The following is a 15,194-nucleotide window of genomic DNA, read 5'->3' on the forward strand; positions in this document are numbered from 1 at the left end:
CAATTGTTCAGTCTGTTTTATCTTCACCAGACTGGCTTTATTAGTGAGTTGTTTCCCGATTTTCTGAGCTAGTCATAATAATTAGGACGTGGTTTCCATTTGAAGTTTGCTTCATGGTGAGCCATAAACTTCGATGTTGTAGAGCACTGTTGGTTATAACAGCAAGACTTTAAAAGAGAAAAACTTTATGTTACGGCTTTTTTTCTATTTGGTAAAACAAATATTTTAATCCATTTTATAATCTTAACAAATGCTTTATGGTACCCTAAAAAGCATTAAAGGTTGAAAAATTGGGCAGTGGTCTTGGGCACAGAGCATTAAGAGACCGGAGAAAAAATGGTTTATGTTGTTATTAAATCAGCTGCTTTTACATACAAGTACATGGAAAGAATACAGTCTAGGGTAGGAGAATTTCAGTATGGTAGTCACATACATAAATATGATGGAATGTAGTTGAATGCTACATTCTCTTGATATTGTCATTTATAGATGAAGGAAAACATTTAGGTTTTCTACTCATGTTTGTTATAAATAAGAGTGTACCACATTTTTTCCATTATTTTGAAAGAGGAACCCGTGATTTATGGAATTGATTAGATATTACAGTAGACACTGGTGGTCACTGCTTCATTTCAGAATCTAGCCATAACATGCACATTAACATGATTTTATTCATTGAAAATGCCCTCCTAAGCATCTTATTGGAAGTTCTCATGAAATATTATACTTCTTCAATTTAATTCAAGCTTTATTATCCCCTGGGGGGAAATTTGTTTCATGGCACAGTATAATACAACAATACAACAAAAACAGATAAAGATTACCAACAAAGAAGACCATAAACCACTGTTTTAGGAGATGAGAGTTTTTTTTTACATTGTTTGAGACTGAGATTGCAGAGGGGATGAAAGATTTCCTGAATCTATTACTGTTACACCTGAGGACACAGAGGTATCTTCCAGGTGGGAGTAGTGTAAATTCTCAGTAGAGGGGGTGTGCTACACACTCCATAAGGCTCTTGACCTTATATACTGTAGCAGCCTCTGTTTGCAGAGGGCATTTAGCTTTTAAATAAAGCCATAATTTTTGCCCAGAAGAAAGATTTCCTATTAACTACAGCCCTGTGGAGTTTCTCGCTATACCTTGAGTATTACAGTGCTATTTACCACAGGATTCAACCAGAAGCAGTGCTTAAGGAATGGCCTGGAGGAATGTGTGAAGTCTTTGTGAATTGCATTACATGGAATGTTTATTTCTAATGCATTTAACTATGCTATACACTGTTGTGGTATTTTGAATATACAGTGGTATTTCTTTTTAATTTCTGAAGTAAATTAAGATTAAATAAACCTCCTCTTTAATTTTGGGATTAGAAAAACTACCTGTGATAAACAAAGAACAAAACATTAAAAAGTTTTAAAATTGATAAAGTGTTGTTGGCTCTGAATAATCAAAGATAATTTTGATCTAATTTCACAATAATCTGGAGTATAGTCACATATTGTTGATAAATCGGTATTTGTACTATTGTTCAGTAACTTCTTGTAGAAATCCTTTAATTTCTTGCAAGAGTCTTTCCAAGTTATCAGTCTAGTACAGAGAATTGGAGAGTTTTATTGAGCATACAATTTTTTTGTTAACTCTGAATTTTTCACATCCACTGTAAGCAATAAGACTTTCATACTTTTGGCAAAATATAGCTCTAGTTATAAAAACCTCATAAAGTTAAAATCAGAACAAAGTAAAATATAAATTAATGCTACAATTATAAAATTCTAGGATTTTGTTTATCACAAAAGATTGAAAATTCATTATCTGTACAAAGAATAACTGTTCATAGCTGTATTGCCCCTTTATTTTTATTGGTCTACTGATTTTGCAAGAGACTTTCCCCATTATTTTTCTTTGTCCACTAGGAATTATCCCGGTCGGAGAAGTCTTCTTCTAGTCCTTGCTTAGCTGTGCTTTCATTGAGTTTTTTTTTTTGGTTGTGTTTTTATTTTGTTTTTCTCTTTCATCACTTTGCTTTTCTCTTTCACTCACAAATTGCTTTTCCCACCAGAATGTCACAGTAAGGCCTGGGTTAAGTCATTAAGATGCTAAACAGGTTTTGCCTAATCCTGAACTGCTCAGGCACAACTTCATTGCTCTCTCTCTCTGTCTCCCTCCTTCTTGGTCTCTGTGAGTGTGGTGGAAGCTGGATTCTTTTTTTTTCCTCTCTCTCTCTTTCCCCTTCTCTCCAAGAAGTCAGCAGATGGAGTGGAGACTGTGGTTAGAGACTGTTAATGTATGCAACAGGAGCAGGGGCATATGGTATAAATCAAAATGCAGAGCACACTCTAAATGGGGTCCCTTGGGAAAGAAAAGCTTGTGATTGTGTGATGACATGCATTCTGCGAGGACACAGGGTATAGTGGGGCTTTCATCACTGCTGTACTGAGCTGGAGGAGGGGGTTTCTTTCACCCTTGCATACATACCCTCTTGTGATGTAATCAATCTATTCTCCAAAAGCAACCCTTGATTGCCATTCACTGGGAGCGTCCTAACCAGAGAGTAAAAACCGGGGGGGTTAAGTGAATTCTCTCCCCACTGTAACCGGACTGAATCCTAAACAAAACTGCGAAACAGAAAGGCCATTTTCTTACTAGGATTCTAAGTGACGTGTGGCTGAACGCTTGCTGGCAGAATTTGCTATGGACCACTAAGTTGAGCAAAATCGGATCTGACAAGACCTTTTGCGTCTTGGAAAGGATTGCAATATACGACGGAGAAGGACCGTGCCACTCAATCACTGTAAAAAAAAGAGAGAGTGCAAGAGAGAGTGGCAGAGTGGGAGAGAGAGAGAGAGAGAGGAGAGAGAAACGTGTTTGTAAAAAGGGGAAGCATTTTTGGTTGATGGGATGAAGCCAGCCATGGAAACTGCAGCAGAAGAGAATCCTGAGCAAAGCCAAGAGAAAAAAGGTACCACTGAGCCCCCGACAAAGGGGCAGTTTAATGCTTTTCACTGGGATTGTTTACAAAGGGGTTTAACCTACTTGCGGCTGTTTTGATTCGCGTAACGGAAAAATGCACTAGATTCTGCAGTTCCATAACGCAGATATTTTCTTATACATCCAAGCTATGCACAAAAAAATGACAAATGGAAACTGTAAAAAGATCCTTTTTTTAGTCTGTTTTACAGATATGGCAATACACGTCTTATTTTGCTTTTATGAAACAGAATTAATAGCAGTTTGCTCTGAATTATTGCTGTTGGGTAGAATCTTTGTTACTGTACTTCAAACAAATGGAACTCATCTGGGGGCTTTTCCTGTTTTATGGTTGGAAGAAACCTCAATGCTTTGTTCTTCATGCTAAGTATAATTTAAGAATTTATACTTGACTTTATGGTATCTAGTTCTGTTGGGAACCTTATGGATCGGTATTCTTGTTGTGCATCAGTGTATATAAGGTGATTCATTTTATGTAGCCGTTGCTGCTGGGGTCATTGTTGTACAAGATAATTACGCCAGATCGTCAGTTAGAGGTTTTTATGATAAATGCATTAGGAAGTAGAGGTTAGGAGTCAAGATATTAATCAGTATGTTTGTCAGTGGCTTTCTGATAATAAAGCCTTAGAGAGGAAAAAGGAAGTCCCCAATTCATAGAGATGATTAATTTTTGGTCTATGACAGACTTATCGGTATTTTGTTGCCTGATGCAGATTTTTATGAGGAGGTAATTGCGCCTTGTGAATTAAGTCTCTTGACAGTGATTTAGTTGTCAATTTTCCTATTTCTATGTGGAATTCAGGAAATAAATTGTGGAGGAAAATACTATGATAATTGATTTGTATCTTTTTTTAAAAATAAAATGTATTTTTATTTCTTATTACAAGCTAGTCTTCACTTAAAGTTTAATTTTCATGAAAAAATAGACTTTTGGAAACCTTGATAATATGCTTCCAACTTAATAAGCCAGCAAAATTGAAGAGTTTTTACTCATCTTGTAAACTAATTGTTTAATTCATTTTCTATTCAGGTTAAAATTAACAGATTTAATGTATAATACAAATTTTATTCAGTATCATTTTGTAACTTTTTCTTTACCCGGAGTCTACTTAGAACACGCTGCTCTGTTTCTAATTTTACTTTTTTGTGTGTTTTTCTGTTCTCTAAACAAAAAACACATAAGCAAATCAGGATTATGTCAATTTGATTTTGGTTATGTTTGAATACAGTAGAACGATGTCTGTAGCATGCGTATTCGTCAGGAGCATTGGATATTTCCTGGAAACTATGTACACTATTTTTAATGTTTTAACTTCAACCTGCTGTGAGATAATAGCAGCTGCTCTTCAGGTGGTCACAGTGGTCATTTCTGACAACATTCAGACTTTTCATCATAGTCTTCACACCTGGAGACAAACGGCCAAACGCAGATGCTTGGATAGATTGGTTTTGTTTAGGTACTACAGCTGATCCTGAGAGATTTATTAGATGTTGTGAACCATGTAATGATAATTCATCCAAATGGATGAGTCTTCTCATTTTCGGATTATTAACCTTGTCTTTTTGCTTACAGCTCATTAGTAAACCAAAATACTTAGAATATACTGAAGTTACATAACACATAAGGGTTTGGCAGTCTGCCATCAGTTTAAAAAAATAAAAACCATATGTGCATACTGTAGCTCCCTGACCGTTTTAATTGGTATAAGTATAATTGCAGGGTGCATGAAGAGGCAGTATCTTCTCTCCGATGGTTTCCATTAAATATGAAAAGAAGCTTCCTAGGTAGGATCACAAGGACTGACTGCTCTTAAAAATGGAGGCCCCTATCTGGGAAGCTGTCACTTGTTTGACAGGAAAAAGCACAACTGTTTGTCGCTAAAAACAATATTTTAGAGATTGCAGTGTGTTCACGCAGTTTTAGGAGCAGCACCAAGATTATGTAAGATTCATGGTAAATATTTTACAGGTGTTTTGGGAAATGATAAACATGTTCAGTGGCAATATTTTTTCAGGGTACAACAGCTGACAGCTTTTGCCTACAGGCTTTAAATGAGGGCTAAGTGTTTGTAACAGAGGCGCAGGCAGTCAGCTGGAAGGATTGTGCACGGCATCATATTTTTCTGCATGAGGAAAGTTAAAGGACAAAAAGGAAGTCACCGTGTATCCCAGAAGTGTCAAAATTAGTGATAATGGAGGCTGTAAACTTTGTAGTTCGACTTACTTCTACTACTAGTTTGAGTAATATGGGCCTCTTATAGTGATTCTTCCATTTTTTCATGAGGTTCCATCTGGCTTAGCACTTGCCACGTCTGTCTTGTCTGACACAATCAGAACTCTACATAGTCCAATCACAAGGGAGTCTCAGTCTTGAAAGGCATATGTTATCTTCAGCATCAAGGTGACATTTGGTGGATTTGTCTGTTTTTTTTATGATAACACTGAATTCCTATGGCTATTAAAATGTGCCTTTGCCTCAGAAGTCTGAAAGATGTTGAATATCAACTACATTTTTTTTAATATGGAGAAGCTACACTTCCTGAGCTTTAGTATACTATCTTTGGAGAGTTTATAAAGATGACTAAAATATTATATATTGCAGGTCTTAATTTGTTAGGCTATAGATTTTATATGCATGGATTCTGATAATTGATAATTGCTGCTTTAAACACATAGAAGAAAAAGGCCCATCATGCTCACAAAAGTTGTTGCATTATATGCTTTGCTCTCGTGTGATTTAAATATGTTTTTTAAAGATGCCAAAGTGAAACGGCACTTCATCAATTGCGTGGTGCAATCTCTGCAGACCTACAGTAAATTAAAGACTAAAAGAAAAGACACATTGAGATACACCACTCATATGTACTGCTGCTTACTTGCAGTTTGATTTTGTTTGTGGTTGCTCAAATGCAAAAACATGCTTTTGCTAGATATATTTTTAAAATAAAACTCTGAATGCATCACTGACATCTGCACAACATTCCAAAACCTGATTTGAATAAGGATGTTTCAGCCCATTGTATATTCCACCTAGCTCTATTTCTAATTGAAATGGGAGACATCCTGAAGAAAACGGAACTTAAACATGGTAAAAAACATCAACTGGGTCTCTGAGGTATGTCATCATAAAATATGAAGGTCTGAGATGAAAAAAATTCTGAATTATATTTCAACATCTGTGAAAGCTTAGGTCTGCTCTGATCTCTGATGCTTTCATATTTCTAAAAGGTTTGTTTTCATTATTGTTATCATTATTGTTTACTGTTTGAAATAAAGGATAAGATTTTCCAGACGATTTAATACGTCTTACTTCTTCCTCTTCCCTTGTTGTCCTTTTTTAAACAAAGAGCTTATGTTGGAGGGTTTGCCCCCAGTTATTTCTTACCATCCTTTAAACAGTACTTCAATCGGTGACCTGGGCTCCAGACATATATTGATACATATTGAAAAAGATTCTTACTACAGGTACGTCCTGGAGGTTAGAAGTGGCAGTGCCTCTGTTTTTCGCTAAATCGATCTGCTCACATTGTGCTAAAACTCCCCTTTACTGTATTTGCACCTAAGTTGTTTAAAATGTATTGTGTATTGGGCATGCCTTAGCACAAAATTCTCTGACTCTTGTTATTGCTGTGTGCTTTCATAGCAACACAGGCAGCCCTAGTGTCAGTATCTCCTTGCCATCCCTAGCCCTTCACATTTTCACACGGGATCTTTCTGTGGCACAAAAAAAAAACAGAAAAAAGAAACCGCTCACAATATCGGCAACAGTTTTATTCCTTGAACATTCTTTTTCAGCTGTAACCTATTGTAGATGCAGTAGGCTATGATTGCATAACCAATTGTTTGCATCTCGCGTTGTGTGCTGCCGTAGGAGTTAGCTTAGTTCTTGGATCAATACAGCTCTCAGGCGTAGGAGTTCTTAAAATGGAGAAAACCTAAAATAGTCCCATGCTGGATGACACTCTGTTCTTCATGTGGGGCGGTGCGGTGGCTCTGTGGCTAAGGATCTGCGCTTGTGGCTGGAAGGTTGTCGGTTCGTATCCTGCGGCCGGCAGAGGAATCCCACTCCATTGGGCCCCTGAGCAAGGCCCTTAACCCCAACTGCTCCAGGGGTGCTGTATAAATGGCTGACCCTGTGCTCCTACCCCAAGCTTCCCTCCCTGTTTTTGTGTCTGTGTGTCTCATGGAAATTCCTAATACTTGAAATTGTATATGTCCAATAAAGTGATCTTATCTTAACTAGGATTCCTAGGAAGCTTACTCCCTGGGATTGTAATATTCATGCTTTGCTGTCGGTCTTCAGTGTTTCTTACAGGTGCAGTGAATGTATTGGGAATGACAGTAATTTGATGGCAGGATATTAGCAATTTGGTTCAATAGCGAAGAGATAACACGTTGGTCAGAACCATATAAATAGGTCAGTAGACATCCTGAAAAAATTAACAAGCAGCAGCTCTGAGCCAGGCCGATACGGCTTTATTGAATACAGGGTGAAATTCTGAAAGAGGTCAGAGGGGATTAGGCATGTGTGAATCCATATGCAAGGTGGGAGGAAGCTTGTTGCATCTTGCTTCTCACATTATGGACTGAAACTGTCCTGGTTTCTCATACCCTAACTCTTGCGATAGCACGCAAGCCCCTAAACTGAGCCCCAATGAGCACTTGTGGCCTATCATTGATCACACCCTGTGAAAACAGCCAAGGAGACCCAGTTCTTGAGACTTCTCGCACAAAGGGAGAAACGAGCAACAAATAATAGTCTTACTTAGTTTTTGCCAGTGCAGTTTCTGCAAAATAAATCCACAGATATTTTTTTTCAAATTTTGCATATTCTTTTATTTCTAACAAAGCTACACGGAGTTCCAGCTCTTGCAAAAATATTTGGAGTGTGTTTTAATCTAAGGCAGTTAGATGTGCTTAAAATTGTGTTTTAATGTGGTGCTTGTTGTGCTTGTTCTGTGAATTTGAGAGAAACCATTCCATTTCTTCAGTTTCGGGAAATGTAACATTCTCAATAAAGAAGCATATAAAGTGGGTGAAAGCCAGTCCAATTGAAAAGCCAATTGTTAAATTTGTATCCTAATAAATTAATAATGTAACAAAATAATAATTTATTGCTAAGATAAAGACAAATTGCATATTTAATGGAAACAAAATGTGTCAAAAAGAGAAATGATATGAAAAGAACGCAGTGATCTAACATCATCTCATCCATTTAGTCAGCCTTAAATCATTCATAAGGAAATATTACTTTTACATTACTTCTTGCTTCCAATCCTTTCATTTTAATAACACTTAATCATGCAGATTATATCATAGTTGTTAGTGTGACAGAAAGATCAGGATGTGCTGACAGCTAAACAGTTAAATGATCAAATTCATGTTGATTGTACATTGGTGTATTCTGAAATGGAGCATTCTTAATCGTATTGAGTAAGCATGGATAATCTTTTAAGAGTCAGAAGAAAACAAAGCATACAGTAGCAAGAGCTAGCTTCTAACTCTTAGAAGACTTATTAGTTTAATATCCAGAACAACATCATCTTCTCCTGTAGTACTGAGCTTTGTTTTTTTGTTTCACTGGTATTCTTGTAAGCTTTAGTTTGTCAAAGATCTGTGTTAACATAAAAGCTTTTGATCCTGTTTATAACAACCATTGTCTTTTTTTGTTCAGTAAAGGCAAACAGAAATGGTGCTTTTGGCATGACACATTTCTGAGAGAGCAATCCAGAGTGAAGCACTTAATAGCCCTTTCACACTGGCAGTGAAGAGCATCTGGTGTTTATACATTATGGTCTGGAGAAGTTAAAGAAGGCAGTTTTGCACTTCTGATGCAATTACTCTAGCTCAGCTTTGAACACTTTACATTACGTTCAGTGCAGACAGAGCATGGTGATTATATAATACATTGGATGTGTTCAGGCTTTGAAGTGCAGTGCAATAAAAACATTTCAGAAGTTTTGGAAATAAAAGTTAAAAAAAAATAAGTTTTGTTACCAAACAAAACCAGCCAAATTTCAAAATTGAGAACCTTTCTGTGCCACAGTAATGTGAAAAAAAGAAATTCAGCAAGTCTTACTGGCATTCAACCAATGAACAACACCCACGCTTCTGTATCTTCTCTTATTTTAGGTACTGCTAACATCTAGGCAGGAAAGGCACAGGAAATAAAAGTTTTATATTGCCTCTATTTACCAGTTCTGAAAGGTAATAATATAATGCCATTCATTCAACAACCATTAACATAATGTCCTGGAAAAGGAAGAAACAATTCTTCGATGCGCTTAACCAAAAACAGTTTGCAGATATATTGGTGATGCATCTGTGTTTTTGTTGACAGAGCTTTTAGTTTTTCAATACACACTTGATTCTGATAGCCCTGTTCTGCATCAGTAGGTTTCTGAGTCTCCACAAGCACAATCCCTTGTGGGGAAAAGTTAAACAGATAGCTGAAACATTTTGACATCGTGTCAGGCCTGTGTGCTGCTTGTTAGCATTACAGTTGATTATGATCTTCCTGTACTGTGGCACTCCTTTAACACCTTCAGAGCTGTGTCTTTCTGAGCCAGGCTTGGGGAAGAAGAACAGTAAAGACTAAAGGAGTGCAGGGATTTTACATAAAACCCAGCTAATGAAGTGTCAAGTCTGCTTTTGTGCTACTCATTCCTGCCTGTTGCCTGAGCGCCGTATAGCAGAAGCCCACAGGCAGTGAGACAGGATGGCACTCTGTGGTTGGGCTGTCCTGAGAAGAGGGCATAACAAGAGGCCGGAAGAGTTTCGGCCTGGTCTTCCACTGTGCACACAGACCAGAGCTGAATAGTCCTCACTGCCCCTAACCCCCAGCTGGAAGAGGGAGCTGCAGCAGTACACTGGCTCTTTGTGTCGTAGCTCTATTGACTGCATTCCTCACTTTCACCCCTCACTTGTGTGCTTCTGTAGGTTGTATTTTTAGTTATTATAGCATGTCTTTCATAACTGCGAAAGTTTGGGCTTGCGTCATATTCTAACAGCTGGCCTCTGGTTATACTGTTTTCTTTCTGAGCTCTTTCTTTTTCTTACTGGAGGAGAGAGGCAAAATGTGTCTCGTGGAAGCAGAACTTGTCAAACATAAATGTGGATTTGTGTGTAGATCTTTAAGGCTTTGAAAGCATGTGAAAGTCTTCAGACAAAAGGCAGCTAATTTGATTTTCATTTGGAGCAATTTATTCAAGGCATGCCAATGGTTTCCATCTTGTGTGATGTGATTAGGAAACATCTTGTTCTGTCTAAAGAGTAGGCACTTCTTGAAGAAATCCTAAAATCTGCAAAATGGCAGTTTTCATCAGTGGTAATTACCAGGCTCTTTTCTCATGGGGAAATGTAGTTTACTGAAAACAGAGGATGACTCGCATTAATTATCTGACTTTACAAGACCACAGGGTTTACAATTAGCCATTATCACATTTGCGATTTCATGCAATAAATAGAGTCCTGGTTTAGAGCTGTATGCTAACTTTTGTAATGACATCCACAGTGCAGCAGTCCTGAGGTGGGATGTGACACACAGATATAACCACCGTCGGCACTTTTTAGATTTGATCAAACAGCCTTTACAACCTATTTCCCACACATTTGTTCCCACAATTTTTCAGATACGTACCCAGATGTCACTCTTCTATGTAGCCATCTTTTCCATTAAGCTGGTCGGAAAAGTGTCCAGTTGTACACTTGCATGTTTGAGGGTCCTAGAGAATTGGCCAACATTAACCTCCAGCCATTGAATAGAAACATCGCACACTGGTCTCAGGGCTTTCCTGTCTGTCTGTACATACAGTAATTGCATTTCAATTGAGAAATTAATGGCTGCTTTTACTTATCCTTGAATGTAGATATTATATCTGTAGTATACAGTGACAAGCTAGATTAATGGGTAAATACCACTCTATGTGAACCTTCAGCCATTTACATTGAGAGAAGGCTGGACATCAGTAATGAGTTACAAAGTCAAAAGGCTGCTTTGCCATCTAGAAAGATCTATTATCCGATTTATGATTTTGGTCATATATCACTGTCAGGCATAGACTTTGTAGGACAAGGCTGATCAAGCAGACCAATGTACAGCTCTGTTTCAATCTCCTTCAGTCTGCAATGTAGTCCGTAACTTGCAATTCCTTTTTTCAAAATAAATTGATCGAAGCACGTGTAGCTCTCCTCATCTGAACCCACATGACATGGCCCATGGAAAGAGCCTCATTTCCCATTTATGTGGCATCAGCAGCTGCTCTGTTGGCAGGTTCTGAACACTCTGCTGTTTGTACAATCTGCCCGTTCTTTATGAAACCAACAGTTACTGGAGTGTTGTGATGTTCTCAAGCAACATGAACAAGCAGTACCTTTCACATTTTGTTTATTCAGGGGTTTGATTTGAGGTTTTGTTCATCTCAAAGCTGCCTGGTGTCAATGTTGGGTTGAAGACATTGCCTTAGTCTCCCCAGAGGCCACTTTTCCAAAAACACATTTTAAATCTAAATCTCCATCAGAAGATTTATTATCTTTTAAAGCATTTTTAAACACCCTTCCAATTGGACATTCTCACGACATTGTCTTTTCTCCACTGTATTTTCAAAAATGGTTTCAGCCTTTTGTTAGTCAGGCCTGCGATCCTGGAAACAATATCTATTTGTGGCTTCTGTGGTAATTAGACAGTGTCTGTTTGTTTTAGCCACTGATCTCAGGTTGTTCAGTAAATTACATATTTTACTTCCAAAACACTCGACTGTGACTGTCACCTTCCTTTACATCTTTGATCTTGAGAGCTTTACACTCTTGTTTACATTTTTAACATTATCACATTTGCAGTCTTATGTAGTCTTTTCAAGAAACATTTCTGTAACCCAGCCAGGTGCTTTGACAGGGAGTGGTAAGGGGTACTGTACTGTAACTAGAGGGTTGTAGACACTGCAGCTGTACCCTTGAGCAAGGCACTCAAGCTTTAATGTAATGTTTCTCTGAACAACAAAAACTAGCCTGTGACAGAAATATTCTAAATGTTATATTAATTGCCATCTTCCTCTTAATGTACTGTACTTTGTATTTGTTCTGCTGTCCAATGCTTTGCTGATTTTATTGTCAGAGTCTTCTTTGGAACTGTTGATAACCATTTCCTGATTAAGTTCTTGAAATAACAGTGTCTGTGTTGTCTATGCCAGATATTAACCTGGGGGACAGTCTGATGGATCTCTAACGTTTGAGTTAGTGAAAAACATACCTCCTGGTGTAACATTGCTCTTTCATAGTCCCCACAGTAAAATGACTTGATGCTGACACAAAAATACTGCAGCAATTATATTGTTTAATTTGCTCTCATTCCCCATAATGGAGCTGAAAGCTATGGCCATTGTAGCAGATGACTGTTTCTGTGAAGTGGCATTGCTGAGGTTATATTACAATGTGTAGATATAATAAGAAACAGAAGAAAAGTCATATCCAAATCCTGATGTATTTGGTTTGCCTTTGCTATTTGCAATATAAATGTTGTTGTTTTTTTGTTGAGGAGGAAGGCAATCAGATTTAATATGTAGAAAATTAAATACTTCTAAAGAATATAGATTTTCTTATCTGATATTCTTATTTTTACTAAGATAAAATAGTAATGTTGGAAGTGCCACTTTATTTTTACGGTGCGTTCTCAGTGTATATATTGGATGATTCCAGAATATATGTTTCTCAATGTAGAGCAATATGATTTAGATGAAGTGGTAAAAGTAGGCCATTTTTATGTGGGATATTAAGATGCCGGTTCGAGTTAGAGGAGGTTTCTTTTAGAAATTTGTGGTTAAAGCAAGATACCACATTTAAATGGGCAACACAGCACATCATTTTGTTCTAGCTGAATGAATGTACGCCTTGCTTTCTGGGTAAGACGTGCTTCTTCCAGCTGTGAAAACATGCTTTAAATAAAAGAGATTTACTGAGCTACGGCCGAAAGACACATCATGAGAGGTACAAGATCTTATGTGTTACATAAAGTTTAATTAAATAGACTGGTGGCATTGTTTCACATCCACCGTGTGCCTCTGGTAGCTTAAAAACAAGATTTTTATCACACTCCTTACAAGGGTATGACAAAGCTGTAACGCCATGTCCAGACTTCAACGAATGGTAGAAGTGCTCTTTCAAGATGTTGAGTCTTCTGCTGATGTAGTTTCTAACCTAGTGCACAAGCAGTGTCTGCCTGTTAAAAATAGACTGGCACATTAGTTAGGCCATTATTGTTTAGAACAGCTAACCAAGTGGGGACACCATTGATTTTAGCGATGGTTTGTAAAAGCTGCTTTAGAAATGTTTTAGAGTGCATTGTTTACTGGGAAGTGTTCCCAATTACACTACTAGCACACGATGACATTGTTCCCTGACCTTCATCTCTGTCTGACAGAAGTAGGACAATCGGGCCTCTTACTTTATCATTCAATTTGTGGGTGTGAAGTAGAGCTGAGGGAGTTTTAAATGAAAGGAGGTTTTACTTAGAGAGCCCCCCAGGGAGTCCTGACTGGTAAACTGTCGTCATTTGCAGTTTCCAGAACAATTAAACAGAAATATAATGACTGTGATGAACGTAGGTGTTCAAGGCTATTTTATTTTTAATTGGTCTATTCATACTGAGAAAAAAAGGTATGTCTGACAAGTACAAAAATTAGCCTTAGTATCAAATGATACTAGCATTGCTCAAATCCAGGTACAGTATATGCCTTGTTACAGTAGGTAGTGTGATTACTAGATACCTCGTACCTCCTCAAGCCTGGTATACAATATTCATATGAAATGAGCGGCTATTCTCATTATTCACAACTTGATCTATCTACAATCTGTATTTACTTTAATCTACATCACAATGAAGAGTGAATGTATGTATTTTTTTCCTAATGTACTTTTTGTAAGTTTACAGTGTTGTTGAAGTATTGTGATCGGAAGGAAAAGGAAGACCAGGTAGAAGGAGCTAAACAATATCGCAAAACTGCATTGTTGAACTAATCTGAAGAAAATGGATGATAACCAGCTGCTTCCCTTACGGGGGAAAAAAAGACATTGTTGTTCTTTTGAGGAAACTGGTTTACCATGGAGTCAGGCACATTGCCGCATGCAGAGCTGTTATACATGTGGACCTTTGTGTAACACAAATGTACTGTTTGAGTCAGGAAAAGTGGATAGTCTTTTCCAGATGCCAGACAATAACTGGAAAACCTATTAGCTTTTAAGTAACATTAATATAATGTTTACCATTGCACTTTCCTTTATCAGAGGTGAAGAGGTTCTCTAGGGTTGTTTGCCCCTGTTTTTGAAGCTCCGACTCTGCTTCTGCCGGGTTTTAATTTGTTACAAGAATAACATTTGTTGCTCTGGAAACCAGATGGATCTACTTTGTTTGGAATTTTCCAATAACATGTTAACCAAAGTGCCGTTACTCTTGCTCGGTCTAGGTGATGACTATTTGGGCCAAGACTGGCAGGGGGATGCCATTTCACAGAGCAAAAGTCTGATTTGTGGACACAGAAGAGTCGACTTCTGATGTATGACTAATGAAATAAGTTTTAATTAATTGTCTAGCTGGAAGATCTTTGTGGATTGCATTTCTCTTCCTTAAGTTTGAGTCTGGAGCGCTATGTTTCCTGACCTGGCCCTGATTGAGTGTGTAAAATCTGGGGCTTAGTAATGGAGTCAGCTGTAGGCAGATTCACTGGGCTGTTGGTAACATGCAACCATGGCAACCGTTATTCACAAGCCTGAGGACAAAAATGTTTTTATTTCACTGCACTTCACAAAGAGCTATAGTGAACTTTCTGACAAAATAACCGTTGGAAGGGTTTATGCTATAACCAACATGTCTATTTTTAATTTGTTTCAGTGAAGAAAATGCAGCAGAACAAAAGGATTTTCAATCCTTTCATTCCTACGTAGTAGTTATACTTGTGTATCTAACAGTTGCTCTACGCAACTGATAATACCGTATGGATGCATTCTTCATGCAATGTTTTTGTTGGAAGATTCAAACATTTTTCATTAAAAGGCTCATTTCTTAGAATGAGCATTCTAGAAAGGTTTTATGTCCCTTTTGATAATATAACAATGCAATAATATTCTGTAAGCATTGCATTATCCCATCGCTGAGAGAGACTGTTGTTCACATGACAAATATATCATTTAATAGAAACATAGTCAAGTGCCAT

The 15,194-nt window shown here is 37.5% G+C and overlaps 1 protein-coding gene across 4 annotated transcripts in view; it reads left to right on the top strand.

Moving 5' to 3' along the window:
* LOC148836509 (neuronal membrane glycoprotein M6-b) overlaps positions 1 to 15,194 on the top strand; it is a 62,697-nt gene that overhangs the window by 34,855 nt on the left and 12,648 nt on the right. Inside the window, exon 1 of one of the 4 annotated variants that reach the window (XM_088912914.1) lies at positions 2,168 to 2,962. The exons of 2 other annotated variants lie outside the window; for them this stretch is intronic. In XM_088912914.1, the coding sequence (XP_088769040.1) occupies positions 2,902 to 2,962 (61 nt within the window). In that variant the 5' untranslated portion in view covers positions 2,168 to 2,901. Of the gene's footprint in view, positions 1 to 2,167; positions 2,963 to 15,194 lie in introns of those variants that run through there. One more of the 4 variants, XM_088912912.1, reaches the window with a different exon arrangement.

The sequence above is a fragment of the Atractosteus spatula genome, chromosome 4 (assembly GCF_055471065.1).
Source record: "Atractosteus spatula isolate fAtrSpa1 chromosome 4, fAtrSpa1.hap1, whole genome shotgun sequence".
Classification (NCBI taxonomy): Eukaryota; Metazoa; Chordata; class Actinopteri; order Semionotiformes; family Lepisosteidae; genus Atractosteus; species Atractosteus spatula.